The 18,576-nt window shown below is 46.3% G+C and overlaps 1 protein-coding gene across 1 annotated transcript; it reads right to left on the bottom strand.

The window, feature by feature from the left end:
* Positions 1-1,954: 1,954 nt before the first annotated feature.
* On the bottom strand, positions 1,955-4,519 carry LOC134739000 (homeobox protein ESX1-like). The gene is made up of 2 exons (XM_063660133.1): positions 2,925-4,519; positions 1,955-2,130 (listed from the first exon to the last, which is right to left on the bottom strand). Exon 1 carries the CDS (start codon positions 3,513-3,515, stop codon positions 2,946-2,948), a length of 570 nt encoding a protein of 189 aa, XP_063516203.1. The 5' UTR covers positions 3,516-4,519; the 3' UTR covers positions 1,955-2,130; positions 2,925-2,945.
* Between the last annotated feature and the right edge of the window lie 14,057 nt (positions 4,520-18,576).

The raw sequence follows: 18,576 nt of genomic DNA, 5'->3' as shown, positions 1-18,576 counted from the left end.
CCAGGCCAGGTGTGATTGCCCAGGCCTGTAATCCCGGCACTTTTGGAAACCGAGGTGAGAGGATTGTTTGAGCTCAGGAGTTCAAAACCAGCCTGGGCAACATATTGAGATCTCATCTCTCAAAAGGGATTTTAAAAAACATATTAAAAAGGAAAAAAGGCAAAGATGAGAAATTAACTGTTCTAATACAAGTTTAAAATTTTTATTTATTAAAAAATATTTAACACTGGTTACCAGAAAATAGGTTCACCCAAGATAGATGGCCTTCGCAGATGTTAGTTTCAGCTGAAAAGTTATGAACACAATCTCGGGAAGAGTCCAGGAGCTTCTGTATTCTATAGTAAAAAAAAAAAAAATGGGGATTTTGCTTTCTAAAGTTTCTTTTTTGTTGTGGTTTTTGAGACGGAGTCTCACTCTGTCACCCAGGCTGGAGTGCAATGGCCGGATCTTCACACACTGCAACCCCGTTTGAAAAGCCCATCTTCAGTCTGAAGTAACATCAATAGGAGCAGGCTGGATCTTTAATCAGGTTTCGTCAAGGATGCTTAAGGGGCCATTCATCCTCTGAAAACTTTTTTTTTTTTTTTTGAGACAGGGTCTTGCACGATCTTGGCTCACTGCAACCTCTGCCTGTCAGGTTCAAGCGATCCACCTGCCTCATGCTACACCTAGTAGCTGGGACTACAGTGGTGCACTACCAAGTCCAGGTAATTTTTGTATTTTCACCATGTTGGCCAGGCTGGTCTCGAACTCCTGACCTCGCATGATCTGCCTGCCTTGGCCTCCCAAATTGCTGGGATTACAGGCATGAGCCATTGGGCCAGACTTCATCCTCTGAAAACTCTTGAGAGTGAAAAAGATGGTCTGAAAAAGAAGGCTTAGTCATGGGGGGGCCCATCACTGCACTCACATGAACTGCACAGCACTGCTCATAACCTAATCCTGGATTTTCTTTTTGTTTTGAAAATATACTCAGTCAATAATACTGAAGTAATCTTAGTAATTTCTTGATCTCATGACCTACAAATTAATCACCACTGCCTGGGAAAATGAAAAACCATTTCAAATTAGCACAGGTAAGAACCTGGTCTAAATTAAGCGTGCCCCACCCCACCACCAAACAAATTACATAAAACCCACCAGTTTAAAACAGTAACATAAAAAAAATCCTTAGTTGTCAGAAATTCCTAAAGAGAATATTCCCTCATAGAGCTCCATTTGTGCCATATTTTCAAGGTATATATTTGAGTGTATGCAATTTTTCTTTAACCTTTTCACCCTTCTTAGTTAAGTGAAAACTTTTTCAAAATTGTTCTTTTTTATTCCAATTTTTAAACAAATTTCCTGTTTGCAAACCTGCCCCCCCACACCCCCACTGTAATGTGAGTATATTAGCAGTGTATTCCGGCTTACAAATAAAAGTATTGGAGAAAATCAAAATTTCGGGCTGCCACTTTCTACGTGGCTTCATCAGACCCTTAAAAACAACAGCAGGACTACCAGGCACTTGGACTTTTAAGCTATGTCCTCCCCATCAGTCTCAGTGAAACTAAACATACATAAATTACTCATATAATGTGTTCTTTCTGTATGTAACTTATTCCCTTACCCCAATGCCTGAATATTTATAAATTTGGTCATTTAGCTAAGAACATAGCCTGGTTTAAATATTTTAAATACAGTTGAACCTTCTCACAATATGTCTCCTTGGTGCATTAATTTGCAAACTCCTCAAGTCAGACTCAGCCCCAACATAACTCCACACAGAAGTGTTCTCTAAAGGATACCATTGTTAGAAGGAATGGAACTTTATTTACACTTAACCTTGTACAGGAAATAGAAGTAACAGTTTAGTTCTGTTTCGCATTAGAAAGCATATTCCCTCTGGTAATGGGAAATTTCCATAGGCTAAGGTTTATGTATCCCATTATTCCCCCGCTAAAGTTCAAAACTCACTTGGCAAACATAGAAAAGGCAACAAAAACAGGCCAATTGGAGAATGTGTAGGACAAAGGTATTCAAGGACTGAGGCAGGTTTCAGAGAGTGGCTACTCTGACCAATTGCTTTCATCAGGCTTACTGGCTTCCACTTCGGCTTCACTCACATCCATGCAGATTGCAAGCTGCTTTCTGGGAAAGAAAACTACAAAAATTCAGTATTTGGAATTGTGGATGAAATGAAATACACCTATGAACATTTCATACCAGTTTGAAAATGTCTATCCTCCCAACTGCTCCTGCACATTTTTCTGTGATACCTAAAAATAGCCCCAGGCTTGCATTAGGTAGAGGATGGTTTTCCTTTGTGTGCAGAACTTCAGAGAGGGTTAAAACACTCAGGATTCAAGATTTTTCTATATCTATCTGTCATCTATTCATGTAATTTATCCATGTATCTAATTTTAGAGACAGGATCTAGCTCTGTAGCACAGGCTGGAGGGCAGTGGCCGATCACAGTTCACTGAAGCCTTGAACTCAGGGCTCAAGCGATCCTCCAGAGTACCTTGGATTACGGGTGCGTGCTGCTAATATGTCCAGCTAATTTTACAAAATTTTTTGTAGAGATGCAGTCTCAATATATTGGTCAGCCTGGCCCTGAACGCCTGGACTCAAGTGATCCTCCTGACTTGCCCTCCCAGAGCGCTGGGATTACAGGCATGAGCCACAGCACCAGCCCGAAGATTAATAATTTTAATGCAAATATTTAACTTGATTCGTATCTATACTGCGTGAAAAATACCTTGATGCCCAGTTGCTATCGCCCGCATCCCACAGCTCAAGAGCGGCCCTGAGCCAGTGGCCTTGAGCCCCCTAAATAGCTCTTGGCACTGGAGGGTGGTAAAGAGATATGGGTAGAGCCAAAGGCGTCCAGGGAAGAGCCCCAGAGTCCTGGAAACTGGGAAGCTCCAGAGCAAGCCGCTTACCGAGCGAACACGTCGGGATATTCAGAGCGTGGGAAAATGCTGTCTAGCTCCTTCAGGTGCAACCTGCTGAACGCACTGGGGCTGGAGAGACGCCGCTAATATTGGGGTTGTGGCTTCTCCGCGGAGGAGTCCTGGGCTGGAAGCGTCAGGCTGCTGCTGCGAGGGCTCCTGGTCGCCACGGCCGCGCTTCTGGTTCTCCTTGATCGTAGGATCGGCAGCTCCCGCACAGAAGTGACTTTCTTCTTCTGCTTCAGCTCCCTGCTCGGGTTTGGACCGTATTTTCTTCTCATCGTCTCCTCCAGCTTCAATCACCAAAGTCCCTACAGCCTTCGCATCTGGAAAGGAGGAAAGGCAAAGAGAGATTGAGAGAGGAGAGAGACAGAGAGAGATCAGGGCGTTTGGCGCGGGCACAGGGCAGCATAGAACCGCGCCCTGAGAGAGGAGGCGCAGCAGCGTCCGGTCCACGCTCCCCTCTCCGGGAAAGTTCCCTTCCTGGGAGAGTTCCCCAAACTCTCTCCCTCCGGGAGAGTTCCCCAAAGCACCGGTCCGGGTCCCCAGACAAGCACTGACTGTCGCCTTCCTGGAGCTCATGGAACAGGAAACCCAGGCCGGGGTCGCCTGTGTCTTCGTGGCCGGATCTTGGCTGGGACCCCATCTGGGAGTGCGGTGGCTGAAGCCGTGCGCCTCCACGGATTCTGCGCTGGGGTCCTTCCGCTCCTGCTCTGAGTTCCGGCGCGTGGACTTCGGGTCCGACGCCTGCGGGTGGCGGGGAGTGGGCTCCTGCCCTGGTCGCCGCTGCTTGCGGTGTCTGTGTGTGTGTGGCGGAAGGCCCTGCTGGCAGGCGCTCACGGCCCGAGTGTGGCGGTTAAGTCAGGGACGCGTTCATGGTCAGGGCGCGAGGAGGTGTCGGGCGTGGTGGGGACCTGCGATCCATTTTGCAGCTTCGTTGACCACTCCCAATCCGGGCGGGGTGACTGCCAGAGGGAGGGGCTGAGCTGTCTGGCGCGAGTCGAAATTGAGGCAAGGGGAGAGGCAGCGGAGCGAGACCCAATCTAGCCCCCGAGCCCTTGGAGAAAGTTTGCAGAACACGTTTCCATGTGGCCCTGGAGGCAGGCGGGCCGGCGTAATGCTTCTCCAGGGCGAAGACGCCGCACGCTAAAGGCAGCGCACCTTGCAATTTGGACTGCCAGCACCGCTCTCCCCTCTGGGTAGTTAGTAACTAATGGATGAGTCTCTCTAGTTCTGGTGTGTTCCCACCCAAAGTCCGCGAATCGGACCGTAATTAAGATGAAATGATGAAGTCAGAGGCTGCATGCTAGGTTTTTGCAGCAATGTCTAGAAAGTTGAGTGCGCCACGCTCTCCAGGAGATCTGTGGAAGCGGAAGTTTGGGGCTGGGATTTGGAGAGCACTCTGGATGCTCAGGTGCAAGCCGCAAGAAACCTAACACGCCCCTTGCAAAAGCTCCAGGTACTCCACGTCAGAGTACACACAGAACCCTGCCTGGTGTTTAGTGCATCCCAGAAGGCTTACACTGCAAGTGCCCCTTCCTTTGGCGCTAGACGCGACTGTGGAGCAAGCAATGTCTGCTAAGCTATGCTGGGCTCTGGCGCCTTAGGTTGCAAGCCCTCTGCAGAAGTACCAGTGTTCACTGTGCTGGGCAGGCGCTGGGGACTTGGGTTAGCTCCCGTCTTCCCTCCATCCTCACCCCCTTCTGTTACCCACCCTCCTCCTCCTGCTTCTCCTTTCCTACTCTTTGTCTAGAACTATCATTCTGACCTTTTGCTCCCTACTGATAAATGTCGAATAAAAAAGAGCCAGGGCCGATTGGGACCTCTATGTTTTTCCCTTAAGAAGTATGCCTCAGGACGATGCAGGGTGTGGGTTATAGTGAACTATGATAACGCCACTGCACTCCAGCCTGGGCGACAGAGCGAGACCCTGTATTTCAAAATAAAAAAATTTAAAAATCGTGCCCCCGGACGATTCCAGGCCCGGCTGTGCGCGCCTGTAAATACTAGCTACTCCTGTGGCTTCGGCGGGAGAATCGCTTGAGACCAGGAGTTTGAGACCAACCTGAGCAAAATAGAAAAAAACTCATCTCTACAAAAATAAAAAACAAAATAGTTGGGCATGGTGTCATGCGCTGTCGTCCAAGCTAGTCAGGAGGCTGAGGTGGGGGGATCGCTTAACCCCAGGCATTGGAGGCTGCAGTGAGCTATGATCACACCACCGCACTCCAGCGTGGGCGACTCAATGAAACCCTGGCTCTAAAAAACATAAAAATAAAAATAAATAAATAAATAAATAAAAATAAAAAATAATAATTGTTCCTTGGAATGCGTTGGTTTCCTGAATATTGGGATTATTTATCCTTTTTTTTTTTTTACCATGATAAACACCATTGCCATCAGACTTATTTAATAAAATAAACCATTTTCATAGGCCCATAAAGGTACACCCACTCACTTCGCCCACTGTGCTAGACAGGTAAGTCTCTCCTTTCTCCTGTTCCAGGAGGATAGATAGGAAACCAGCTACAAGATGGTTGGTTGACCAATTCACTCTGAAAATGCTGTGAAGGAATTTCACCCCCACAGACTCTCCCTGACATTAACCAAGACGTCCCCTCCTCAGGCTGCCTCTTGCAGGGTTCTGTAGACCTCACCCTTCTCGCGGCCAGACACTCTGAGATGAATTTTGACCTGGGATCAGTTACTATGTGAGAGACCTACAATGATTTTAATCATGGTGTGCCTTAGCCCAGCTAGGACATCTGTCAGAATTGGAGTTGTGTGGTGTCTGAGAGATTTCCATGATTTGTTTCAGTGCTTTCTAAGCTTCAGTAGTCATTTCTGTGCCCCTTCGGTGAGTGTTACCTACCAGGGCACCAATCAATTAGTATTCACTTAAAATTTTTAGTTAAATTGATTCACTTCTTGCAAATGTTTTGTACATAATTGAGCATCATCCAAGCAAAAATAGGCCCAAATGATGAGTTTGATGTCCTAGATTTATGAGGGCAGGGACCCTGGAGTCAGACTGCTGGCATCTGCATCATGGCTTTGCTTGACATTTGCTAGCTAGCTAACCTGGGGAGTGGTTTTTTCTCCCTGTGCTTCATTTTTCTCATCTGTAAAACCTGTTATAATAATACCTACCTCATGGAGCTGTTGTGGAGATTAATTGAGATGATACTAATGGTAGCTCACACTTACCTGGTTCTTACTGTGTTCTAGGCAATGATCTAAGTGATTTGTTTATATTAACACATGTAATCCTCTTAACAAACCGGTACATATTGATGTGCTATTATTGTCATTTTATAGGTAGTGTTATTGAGTCACCCGGATATTAAGTACCCTGCTCAAAGTCACTCACTTGGAAAATGTCCAAAGCTGAGATTTGAACCCATCCTCAGTACCATCCCTGACACAGAGATGTGCTCAATAACGTTTGCTATTATGCTCTAATTATTATTCTTTTGTAATTAGTTAACTAGAGATAAACAGAAATAAAGTATCATTCATCTCAAAATTTCCTTCACTTGTTTGAATATCGAATTAGTGCCATAGATATCTAGTGGTACCTCCCTCATTAGTAACCAAGGGATAAATGAGATTATCTAGAATAAGAAGTTTAAACCAGGATGCTGAAGAAAAGTGGCTGAATTCAGGAAGTTAACCATTCTCCTCAACACTACATTTTTGTCTGTTGTTGGAATCAGTTAGTCCTAGAGATAACTGCTTGAACACAGGAAACTAGTTAAATAGCAATAATTACAGCGACTAATTACAAAAGAAAATTATAGCATATAGCATGATAACAAACATCCTCTGTATCACGGATAGTACTCAAGATAGGTTCAAATCCCAGCACTGGACATTTCCCAAGTGGGTGACTTTGACCGGGTTACTTAACGTCTCTGTGACTCAATAATGTCACACCTGTAAAATGTCAATAACAGATAAAGCCAGAGAGTGGAGAACAACGTCTTCCTATAACCAACTTCTTATTTCTTGTTAGCATAATGAGTTAGTTCTATATAAGCAGGACTACATGGTAACTACTGAACTGGAGATAACTAGAAATAACTAGAAAACCTCAGAGAAGCCTGGAACCTGGAAAGCAATCCTCAACAAGATGAAATTCTTATCTTTCCTTGATAAAATGAGTTTGTACTACAGATATCTGGTGGTATGTAGGTCGCTAGTAAATTTGAATTAAGTAGAAGTAATTAGAAAAAATATTTGAAGGCAGCCGGGTGCAGTGGCTCACGCCTGTAATCGCAGCACTTTGGGAGGCCGAGGTGGGCGGATCATGAGGTCAGGAGATCGAGACCATCCTGGCTAACACGGTGAAACCCCGTCTCTACTAAAAAAAAAATACAAAAAATTAGCCGGGCGTGGTGGCGGGCACCTGTAGTCCCAGCTACTCGGTAGGCTGAGGCAGGAGAATGGCGTGAACCCGGGAGGCGGAGCTTGCAGTGAGCCCAGATCGTGCCACTTCACTCCAGCCTGGGCCACAGAGCGAGACTCCATCTCAAAAAAAAAAAAAAAAAAAAAAGAAAAAAGAAAAAATATTTGAAGGCACGAGTCTGAAAAATCATGATTTACCACTCTAACCTCTGGTTTCTTGTAATAATAATCAGCTAATACTATGGATAGCTGGTGATACCAATTCAACGAGGTTACTAGAGGTAACTAAAGATAGTTGGAACATGCGTTTGTGGTCGAAATTGAAATGCACAGTTTTTTTTTTTTCTTTTCTAGAGACAGTGTTGCCCAAGTTGGTCTTGAACTCCTGGACCCAACCAATCCTCCTGCCTCAGCCTCCTGAGTACCTTGGATTACAGGTGTGAGACATGTGTACTTGTACCACTTTAGGGGATACAGAATAAATTTGGTTGCATGTATTTAATACTTAGTGTCAAGTCAGCGTATTAGGGTATCCCTCACCCAAGTATATTTTTGTTAAGTATATTCGCCCTACTCTGCTACCAGACATTGAATTTATTCCTTGTATCTTACCGTATGTTTGCACCCTTCCACCGACTTCTCTTCATCATCCCCCCTCCCTCCACTCTTTCCATTCTATGTTATCTATTTTTCCACTCTCTACCTCCATGTGTCCACATTTTTTAGCTCCCACATATAAGTGAGATGATGTGATACTTGTGTTTTTGTGCCTGGTTTATTTCCCTTAAGGTAATGACCTGCAGTTCCATCCATGTTGCTGCAAATGACATGATTTCATTCTTTTTTGTGGCTGAATACTATTCCACTGTGGAATATATGTACCACATTTTCTTTATCCATTCAGCTGTTGATGAACACAAGTTGCTTCCGTATCTTTGCTATTGTGAATAGTGCTGCAATAAACATGCGAATGAAGGTATCCCTTTGATATATTGATTTCTTTCCCTTTGGGTAGACCCAGTGGTGGGATTGCTGGATCAAATGGTAATTCTATTTTTAGCTTTTTGAGAAATCACTACACTGTCATTAATAGTGGCTATACTAGTTTACATGCCCACCAACAGTGTATAAGACTTACCTTTTTTCTGCATACTCAGTAACATCTGTTATTTATTGTCATTTTAATAATAGCTATTCTGACTGGCGTAAGATAATATCTCATTGTGGTTTTCATTTGCATTTCTCTGATGATTTACGAATTCGAGCAGTTTTTCGTATACCTTTTGTATGTCTTCTTTTGAGAAATGTCTATTCATGTTTTTTGCCCACCTTTAAATGGGATTATTTGTGGGTTTTTCCAGTTGAGTTGTTTGAGTTCCCTGTATATTCTGCATATTAGTCCCCTGTCAGATGAACAGTTTGCACATATTTTCTCTCATTCAACAGGTTGTCTCTTCAGTCTGTTGATTATTTCTTTTGCTGTGCAGAAGCTTTTTAGTTTAATGAAGTCCCATTTGTGTATTTTTGTTTGCCTGAAACGCACAGTCTTATATACTAGATCCTTATTCTTTGGTGGACTGTTTCTTTAGAATTATAGAAAAGTAGTGATACCTAGAAAACTAGGCATCTAGGGATAACTGGAGGTAACTAGAATGACTAGTATAAGCCAGGAAGCTAAAAAGCATTCTTCCCAAGTCTGACATCACGTTTCTTGTTGGCATAATGTGTTAATACTACATATAAGTCATGGTAACTAGGGAAAAAGCAAACTGATAGCTTGTGAAAAGTGGAATAATTATTTGAATGCAGGAAGATGAGAAACATTTTCTCAAGTCTACTTTCTAATTTCTTGTTGGAATAAGGAGTTAATACTACAGATATCTGGGAGTACCTAGACGTAAGTACAGTTAAACAGAGAAGTACATAGTAGCCCAAAATTGAAAAAACACATTTTTGTCAAAGCTAATTTCTTACTATAGTGGAATAATGAGTGAGTAGTGCAGGTATCTAGTGTTACATAGGTAATCAGTTAAATAAAGAGAAATAACCAGAATGAATATACGACACCAGGAAGTCAGTAAAGACTTGTTTTTAATTCTTTCATTTATTTTAAAATAACAATGAGGTAATATTATTGATACATAGTGCTATTGTGGCAGGCCAATTCTCCCTGACAATCACACACAGGCCTGCATAACACTTCGGTTATATAAATTTCCACAGAGCTGCCTTAACATTGAGCAAATAGTTAAATCTAGGGAAACCAGCGTCCAGACATCAAAGCTAGAAGTGAAACATATGGTCAGTAGGAGCCTTGCATAAGCTTGTCCGTAACCTGGAGCAAGTCAAAATAATGCAGACAACCTTACATTTCTAGTGCCAGGATCTGTCTAGGGTCGATGAAATCTGAGACGAGTCAAGGTAACAGAGGCAGCTGTTCAAACAGATTTATTGGAGAGTCGAAGGCAGCTCTCCGGGCCAAGTTATAAAGGAGGTAAGATAGAAATAATCACTCCGGTACCACAACAGACATGCCTTGAAGTCACTGGGCCCCTCACAGCATACTTGGACTTAGCAAGCATTTTTTTGCCTCTGACCTAGTTGAAACAAAATTAGTTACCTACAGATTTAGGCCAATGCTATACTGCACATAGGCACATATCCTCAACCTGTGTAAGTGAGAGGTGACAGCGTGCTGGCAGTCCTCACAGCTCTCGCTCGCTCTCGGCGCCTCCACTGCCTGGGCTACCATTTTGACGGCATTTGAGAACATTTCAGCCCACCACTGCACTGTGGGAGCCCCTTTCTGGGCTGGCCAAGGCCGGAGCCCACTCCCTCAGCTTGCAGGGAGGTGTGGAGGGAGAGGCGCGAGCGGGAACCGGGGTTGCGTGCGGTGCTTGCGGGCCAGCTGGAGTTCCGGGTGGGCGTGAGCTTGGCCAGCCCCGCACTCAGAGCAGCCGGCGGGCCCTGCCAGCCCTGGGCAATGAGGGACTTAGCACCCGGGTCAGCGGCTACGGAGGGTGTACTGGGTCCCCCAGCAGTGCCAGCCCACCAGCGCTGTGCTCGATTTCTCGCCGGGCCTTAGCTGCCTTCCCGCGGGGCAGGCCTTGGGACTGCAGCCCGCCATGCCTGAGCCTTCCCCCACCTCCATGGGTTCCTGTGCAGCCCGAGCCTCCCCGATGAGCGCCGCCCCCTGCTCCACGGCGCCCAGTCCCATCAACCACCCAAGGGCTGAGGAGTGCGAGCGCACGGCGCGGGACTGGCAGGCAGCTCCACCTGCAGCCCCGGTGCGGGATCCACTAGGTGAAGCCAGCTGGGCTCCTGAGTCTGGTGAGGATGTGGAGAGTCTTTATATCTAGCCCAGGGATTGTAAGCACACCAATCGGCACTCTGTATTTAGCTCAAGGTTTGTGAGTGCACCAATCGATACTCTGTATCTAGCTGCTGTGGTGGGGCCTTGGAGAACCTTTATGTCTAGCTCAGGGATTGTAAACACACCAATCGGCACTCTGTATCTAGCTCAAGGTTTGTAAACACACCAATCAGCACCCTGTGTCTAGCTCAAGGTTTGTGAGTGCACCAATCGACACTCTGTATCTAGCTGCTGTGGTGGGGCCTTGGAGAACCTGTGTGTGGAAACTCTATCTAACTAATCTGATGGGGACATGGAGAACCTTTTGTATCTAGCTCAGGGATTCTAAACGCACCAATCAGCGCCCTGTCAAAACAGGCCACTGGGCTCGACAAATCAGCAGGATGTGGGTGGGGCCAGATAAGACAATAAAAGCAGGCTGCCTGAGCCAGCAGTGGCAACCCGCTTGGGTCCGCTTCCACACTGTGGAAGCTTTGTTCTTTCGCTCTTCGCAATGAATCTTGCTACTGCTCACTCTTTGGGTCCACGCTGCTTTTATGAGCTGTAACACTCACCGGGAAGACGTGCAGCTTCACTCCTGAAGCCAGTGAGCCCACGAGCCCACCGAGAGGGACGAACAACTCCAGACGCGCTGCCTTAAGAGCTGTAACACTCACCGCGAAGGTCAGCAGGTTCACTCCTGAGCCAGCGAGACTACAAACCCACCAGAAGGAAAACTCCGAACACATCCGAACATCAGAAGGAACAAACTGCAGACGCGCCACCCTAATAGCTGTAACCCTCACCGCGAGGGTCCGCGGCTTCATGTTTGTGAGAACCTTCAAGCATGAAGCTGCAGACCTTCGAGGTGAGGGTTACAGCTATTAAGGTGGCGCGTCTGCAGTTTGTTCCTTCTGATGTTCGGATGTGTTCGGAGTTTTCCTTCTGGTGGGTTTGTAGTCTCGCTGGCTCAGGAGTGAACCTGCAGACCTTCGCAGTGAGTGTTACAGCTCTTAAGGCAGCGCGTCTGGAGTTGTTCGTCCCTCTCGGTGGGCTCGTGGGCTCACTGGCTTCAGGAGTGAAGCTGCACGTCTTCCCGGTGAGTGTTACAGCTCATAAAAGCAGCGTGGACCCAAAGAGTGAGCAGTAGCAAGATTCATTGCGAAGAGCGAAAGAACAAAGCTTCCACAGTGTGGAAGCGGACCCAAGCGGGTTGCCACTGCTGGCTCAGGCAGCCTGCTTTTATTGTCTTATCTGGCCCCACCCACATCCTGCTGATTTGTCGAGCCCAGTGGCCTGTTTTGACAGGGCGCTGATTGGTGCGTTTAGAATCCCTGAGCTAGATACAAAAGGTTCTCCATGTCCCCATCAGATTAGTTAGATAGAGTTTCCACACACAGGTTCTCCAAGGCCCCACCACAGCAGCTAGATACAGAGTGTCGATTGGTGCACTCACAAACCTTGAGCTAGACACAGGGTGCTGATTGGTGTGTTTACAAACCTTGAGCTAGATACAGAGTGCCGATTGGTGTATTTACAATCCCTGAGCTAGACATAAAGGTTCTCCACTGCCCCACCAGAGCAGCTAGATACAGAGTGTCGATTGGTGCACTCACAAACCTTGAGCTAGACACAGGGTGCTGATTGGTGTGTTTACAAACCTTGAGCTAGATACAGAGTGCCGATTGGTGTATTTACAATCCCTGAGCTAGACATAAAGGTTCTCCACTGCCCCACCAGAGCAGCTAGATACAGAGTGTCGATTGGTGCACTCACAAACCTTGAGCTAGACACAGGGTGCTGATTGGTGTGTTTACAAACCTTGAGCTAGATATAGAGTGCCGATTGGTGTGTTTACAATTCCTGAGCTAGATATACAGATTCTCCAAGGCCCCACCAGAGCAGCTAGATACAGAGTGTCGATTGGTGCACTCACAAACCTTGAGCTAAACACAGGGTGCTGATTGGTGTGTTTACAAACCTTGAGCTAGATACAGAGTGCCGATTGGTGCGTTTACAAACCTTGAGCTAGATACAGAGTGCCAATTGGTGTGTTTACAATCCCTGAGCTAGACATAAAGGTTCTCCACTGCCCCACCAGAGCAGCTAGATACAGAGTGTCGATTGGTGCACTCACAAACCTTGAGCTAGACACAGGGTGCTGATTGGTGTGTTTACAAACCTTGAGCTAGATACAGAGTGCCGATTGGTGTATTTACAATCCCTGAGCTAGACATAAAGGTTCTCCACTGCCCCACCAGAGCAGCTAGATACAGAGTGTCGATTGGTGCACTCACAAACCTTGAGCTAGACACAGGGTGCTGATTGGTGTGTTTACAAACCTTGAGCTAGATATAGAGTGCCGATTGGTGTGTTTACAATTCCTGAGCTAGATATACAGATTCTCCAAGGCCCCACCAGAGCAGCTAGATACAGAGTGTCGATTGGTGCACTCACAAACCTTGAGCTAAACACAGGGTGCTGATTGGTGCGTTTACAAACCTTGAGCTAGATACAGAGTGCCAATTGGTGTGTTTACAATCCCTGAGCTAGACATAAAGGTTCTCCACTGCCCCACCAGAGCAGCTAGATACAGAGTGTCGATTGGTGCACTCACAAACCTTGAGCTAGACACAGGGTGCTGATTGGTGTGTTTACAAACCTTGAGCTAGATACAGAGTGCCGATTGGTGTATTTACAATCCCTGAGCTAGACATAAAGGTTCTCCACTGCCCCACCACAGCAGCTAGATACAGAGTGTCGATTGGTGCACTCACAAACCTTGAGCTAGACACAGGGTACTGATTGGTGTGTTTACAAACCTTGAGCTAGATATAGAGTGCCGATTGGTGTGTTTACAATTCCCGAGCTAGATATACAGATTCTCCAAGGCCCCACCAGAGCAGCTAGATACAGAGTGTCGATTGGTGCACTCACAAACCTTGAGCTAAACACAGGGTGCTGATTGGTGTGTTTACAAACCTTGAGCTAGATACAGAGTGCCGATTGGTGCGTTTACAAACCTTGAGCTAGATACAGAGTGCCAATTGGTGTGTTTACAATCCCTGAGCTAGACATAAAGGTTCTCCACTGCCCCACCAGAGCAGCTAGATACAGAGTGTCGATTGGTGCACTCACAAACCTTGAGCTAGACACAGGGTGCTGATTGGTGTGTTTAAAAACCTTGAGCTAGATACAGAGTGCCGATTGGTGTATTTACAATCCCTGAGCTAGACATAAAGGTTCTCCACTGCCCCACCAGAGCAGCTAGATACAGAGTGTCGATTGGTGCACTCACAAACCTTGAGCTAGACACAGGGTGCTGATTGGTGTGTTTACAAACCTTGAGCTAGATACAGAGTGCCGATTGGTGTATTTACAATCCCTGAGCTAGACATAAAGGTTCTCCACTGCCCCACCAGAGCAGCTAGATACAGAGTGTCGATTGGTGCACTCACAAACCTTGAGCTAGACACAGGGTGCTGATTGGTGTGTTTACAAACCTTGAGCTAGATATAGAGTGCCGATTGGTGTGTTTACAATTCCTGAGCTAGATATACAGATTCTCCAAGGCCCCACCAGAGCAGCTAGATACAGAGTGTCGATTGGTGCACTCACAAACCTTGAGCTAAACACAGGGTGCTGATTGGTGTGTTTACAAACCTTGAGCTAGACACAGAGTGCCGATTGGTGCGTTTACAAACCTTGAGCTAGATACAGAGTGCCAACTGGTGTGTTTACAATCCCTGAGCTAGACATAAAGGTTCTCCACTGCCCCACCAGAGCAGCTAGATACAGAGTGTCGATTGGTGCACTCACAAACCTTGAGCTAGACACAGGGTGCTGATTGGTGTGTTTACAAACCTTGAGCTAGATACAGAGTGCCGATTGGTGTATTTACAATCCCTGAGCTAGACATAAAGGTTCTCCACTGCCCCACCAGAGCAGCTAGATACAGAGTGTCGATTGGTGCACTCACAAACCTTGAGCTAGACACAGGGTGCTGATTGGTGTGTTTACAAACCTTGAGCTAGATATAGAGTGCCGATTGGTGTGTTTACAATTCCTGAGCTAGATATACAGATTCTCCAAGGCCCCACCAGAGCAGCTAGATACAGAGTGTCGATTGGTGCACTCACAAACCTTGAGCTAAACACAGGGTGCTGATTGGTGTGTTTACAAACCTTGAGCTAGATACAGAGTGCCGATTGGTGCGTTTACAAACCTTGAGCTAGATACAGAGTGCCAATTGGTGTGTTTACAATCCCTGAGCTAGACATAAAGGTTCTCCACTGCCCCACCAGAGCAGCTAGATACAGAGTGTCGATTGGTGCACTCACAAACCTTGAGCTAGACACAGGGTGCTGATTGGTGTGTTTACAAACCTTGAGCTAGATACAGAGTGCCGATTGGTGTATTTACAATCCCTGAGCTAGACATAAAGGTTCTCCACTGCCCCACCAGAGCAGCTAGATACAGAGTGTCGATTGGTGCACTCACAAACCTTGAGCTAGACACAGGGTGCTGATTGGTGTGTTTACAAACCTTGAGCTAGATATAGAGTGCCGATTGGTGTGTTTACAATTCCTGAGCTAGATATACAGATTCTCCAAGGCCCCACCAGAGCAGCTAGATACAGAGTGTCGATTGGTGCACTCACAAACCTTGAGCTAAACACAGGGTGCTGATTGGTGCGTTTACAAACCTTGAGCTAGATACAGAGTGCCAATTGGTGTGTTTACAATCCCTGAGCTAGACATAAAGGTTCTCCACTGCCCCACCAGAGCAGCTAGATACAGAGTGTCGATTGGTGCACTCACAAACCTTGAGCTAGACACAGGGTGCTGATTGGTGTGTTTACAAACCTTGAGCTAGATACAGAGTGCCGATTGGTGTATTTACAATCCCTGAGCTAGACATAAAGGTTCTCCACTGCCCCACCACAGCAGCTAGATACAGAGTGTCGATTGGTGCACTCACAAACCTTGAGCTAGACACAGGGTACTGATTGGTGTGTTTACAAACCTTGAGCTAGATATAGAGTGCCGATTGGTGTGTTTACAATTCCCGAGCTAGATATACAGATTCTCCAAGGCCCCACCAGAGCAGCTAGATACAGAGTGTCGATTGGTGCACTCGCAAACCTTGAGCTAAACACAGGGTGCTGATTGGTGTGTTTACAAACCTTGAGCTAGATACAGAGTGCCGATTGGTGCGTTTACAAACCTTGAGCTAGATACAGAGTGCCAATTGGTGTGTTTACAATCCCTGAGCTAGACATAAAGGTTCTCCACTGCCCCACCAGAGCAGCTAGATACAGAGTGTCGATTGGTGCACTCACAAACCTTGAGCTAGACACAGGGTGCTGATTGGTGTGTTTACAAACCTTGAGCTAGATACAGAGTGCCGATTGGTGTATTTACAATCCCTGAGCTAGACATAAAGGTTCTCCACTGCCCCACCAGAGCAGCTAGATACAGAGTGTCGATTGGTGCACTCACAAACCTTGAGCTAGACACAGGGTGCTGATTGGTGTGTTTACAAACCTTGAGCTAGATATAGAGTGCCGATTGGTTTGTTTACAATTCCTGAGCTAGATATACAGATTCTCCAAGGCCCCACCAGAGCAGCTAGATACAGAGTGTCGATTGGTGCACTCACAAACCTTGAGCTAAACACAGGGTGCTGATTGGTGTGTTTACAAACCTTGAGCTAGATACAGAGTGCCGATTGGTGCGTTTACAAACCTTGAGCTAGATACAGAGTGCCAATTGGTGTGTTTACAATCCCTGAGCTAGACATAAAGGTTCTCCACTGCCCCACCAGAGCAGCTAGATACAGAGTGTCGATTGGTGCACTCACAAACCTTGAGCTAGACACAGGGTGCTGATTGGTGTGTTTACAAACCTTGAGCTAGATACAGAGTGCCGATTGGTGTATTTACAATCCCTGAGCTAGACATAAAGGTTCTCCACTGCCCCACCAGAGCAGCTAGATACAGAGTGTCGATTGGTGCACTCACAAACCTTGAGCTAGACACAGGGTGCTGATTGGTGTGTTTACAAACCTTGAGCTAGATATAGAGTGCCGATTGGTGTGTTTACAATTCCTGAGCTAGATATACAGATTCTCCAAGGCCCCACCAGAGCAGCTAGATACAGAGTGTCGATTGGTGCACTCACAAACCTTGAGCTAAACACAGGGTGCTGATTGGTGCGTTTACAAACCTTGAGCTAGATACAGAGTGCCAATTGGTGTGTTTACAATCCCTGAGCTAGACATAAAGGTTCTCCACTGCCCCACCAGAGCAGCTAGATACAGAGTGTCGATTGGTGCACTCACAAACCTTGAGCTAGACACAGGGTGCTGATTGGTGTGTTTACAAACCTTGAGCTAGATACAGAGTGCCGATTGGTGTATTTACAATCCCTGAGCTAGACATAAAGGTTCTCCACTGCCCCACCACAGCAGCTAGATACAGAGTGTCGATTGGTGCACTCACAAACCTTGAGCTAGACACAGGGTACTGATTGGTGTGTTTACAAACCTTGAGCTAGATACAGAGTGCCGATTGGTGTATTTACAATCCCTGAGCTAGACATAAAGGTTCTCCACTGCCCCACCAGAGCAGCTAGATACAGAGTGTCGATTGGTGCACTCACAAACCTTGAGCTAGACACAGGGTGCTGATTGGTGTGTTTACAAACCTTGAGCTAGATATAGAGTGCCGATTGGTGTGTTTACAATTCCTGAGCTAGATATACAGATTCTCCAAGGCCCCACCAGAGCAGCTAGATACAGAGTGTCGATTGGTGCACTCACAAACCTTGAGCTAAACACAGGGTGCTGATTGGTGTGTTTACAAACCTTGAGCTAGACACAGAGTGCCGATTGGTGCGTTTACAAACCTTGAGCTAGATACAGAGTGCCAACTGGTGTGTTTACAATCCCTGAGCTAGACATAAAGGTTCTCCACTGCCCCACCAGAGCAGCTAGATACAGAGTGTCGATTGGTGCACTCACAAACCTTGAGCTAGACACAGGGTGCTGATTGGTGTGTTTACAAACCTTGAGCTAGATACAGAGTGCCGATTGGTGTATTTACAATCCCTGAGCTAGACATAAAGGTTCTCCACTGCCCCACCAGAGCAGCTAGATACAGAGTGTCGATTGGTGCACTCACAAACCTTGAGCTAGACACAGGGTGCTGATTGGTGTGTTTACAAACCTTGAGCTAGATATAGAGTGCCGATTGGTGTGTTTACAATTCCTGAGCTAGATATACAGATTCTCCAAGGCCCCACCAGAGCAGCTAGATACAGAGTGTCGATTGGTGCACTCACAAACCTTGAGCTAAACACAGGGTGCTGATTGGTGTGTTTACAAACCTTGAGCTAGATACAGAGTGCCGATTGGTGCGTTTACAAACCTTGAGCTAGATACAGAGTGCCAATTGGTGTGTTTACAATCCCTGAGCTAGACATAAAGGTTCTCCACTGCCCCACCAGAGCAGCTAGATACAGAGTGTCGATTGGTGCACTCACAAACCTTGAGCTAGACACAGGGTGCTGATTGGTGTGTTTACAAACCTTGAGCTAGATACAGAGTGCCGATTGGTGTATTTACAATCCCTGAGCTAGACATAAAGGTTCTCCACTGCCCCACCAGAGCAGCTAGATACAGAGTGTCGATTGGTGCACTCACAAACCTTGAGCTAGACACAGGGTGCTGATTGGTGTGTTTACAAACCTTGAGCTAGATATAGAGTGCCGATTGGTGTGTTTACAATTCCTGAGCTAGATATACAGATTCTCCAAGGCCCCACCAGAGCAGCTAGATACAGAGTGTCGATTGGTGCACTCACAAACCTTGAGCTAAACACAG

This window comes from Pongo pygmaeus, chromosome X, assembly GCF_028885625.2.
Source record: "Pongo pygmaeus isolate AG05252 chromosome X, NHGRI_mPonPyg2-v2.0_pri, whole genome shotgun sequence".
Classification (NCBI taxonomy): domain Eukaryota; kingdom Metazoa; phylum Chordata; class Mammalia; order Primates; family Hominidae; genus Pongo; species Pongo pygmaeus.
Note: the sequence above shows the minus strand (reverse complement) of the source record. Positions and strands in the feature narration are given on the sequence as shown.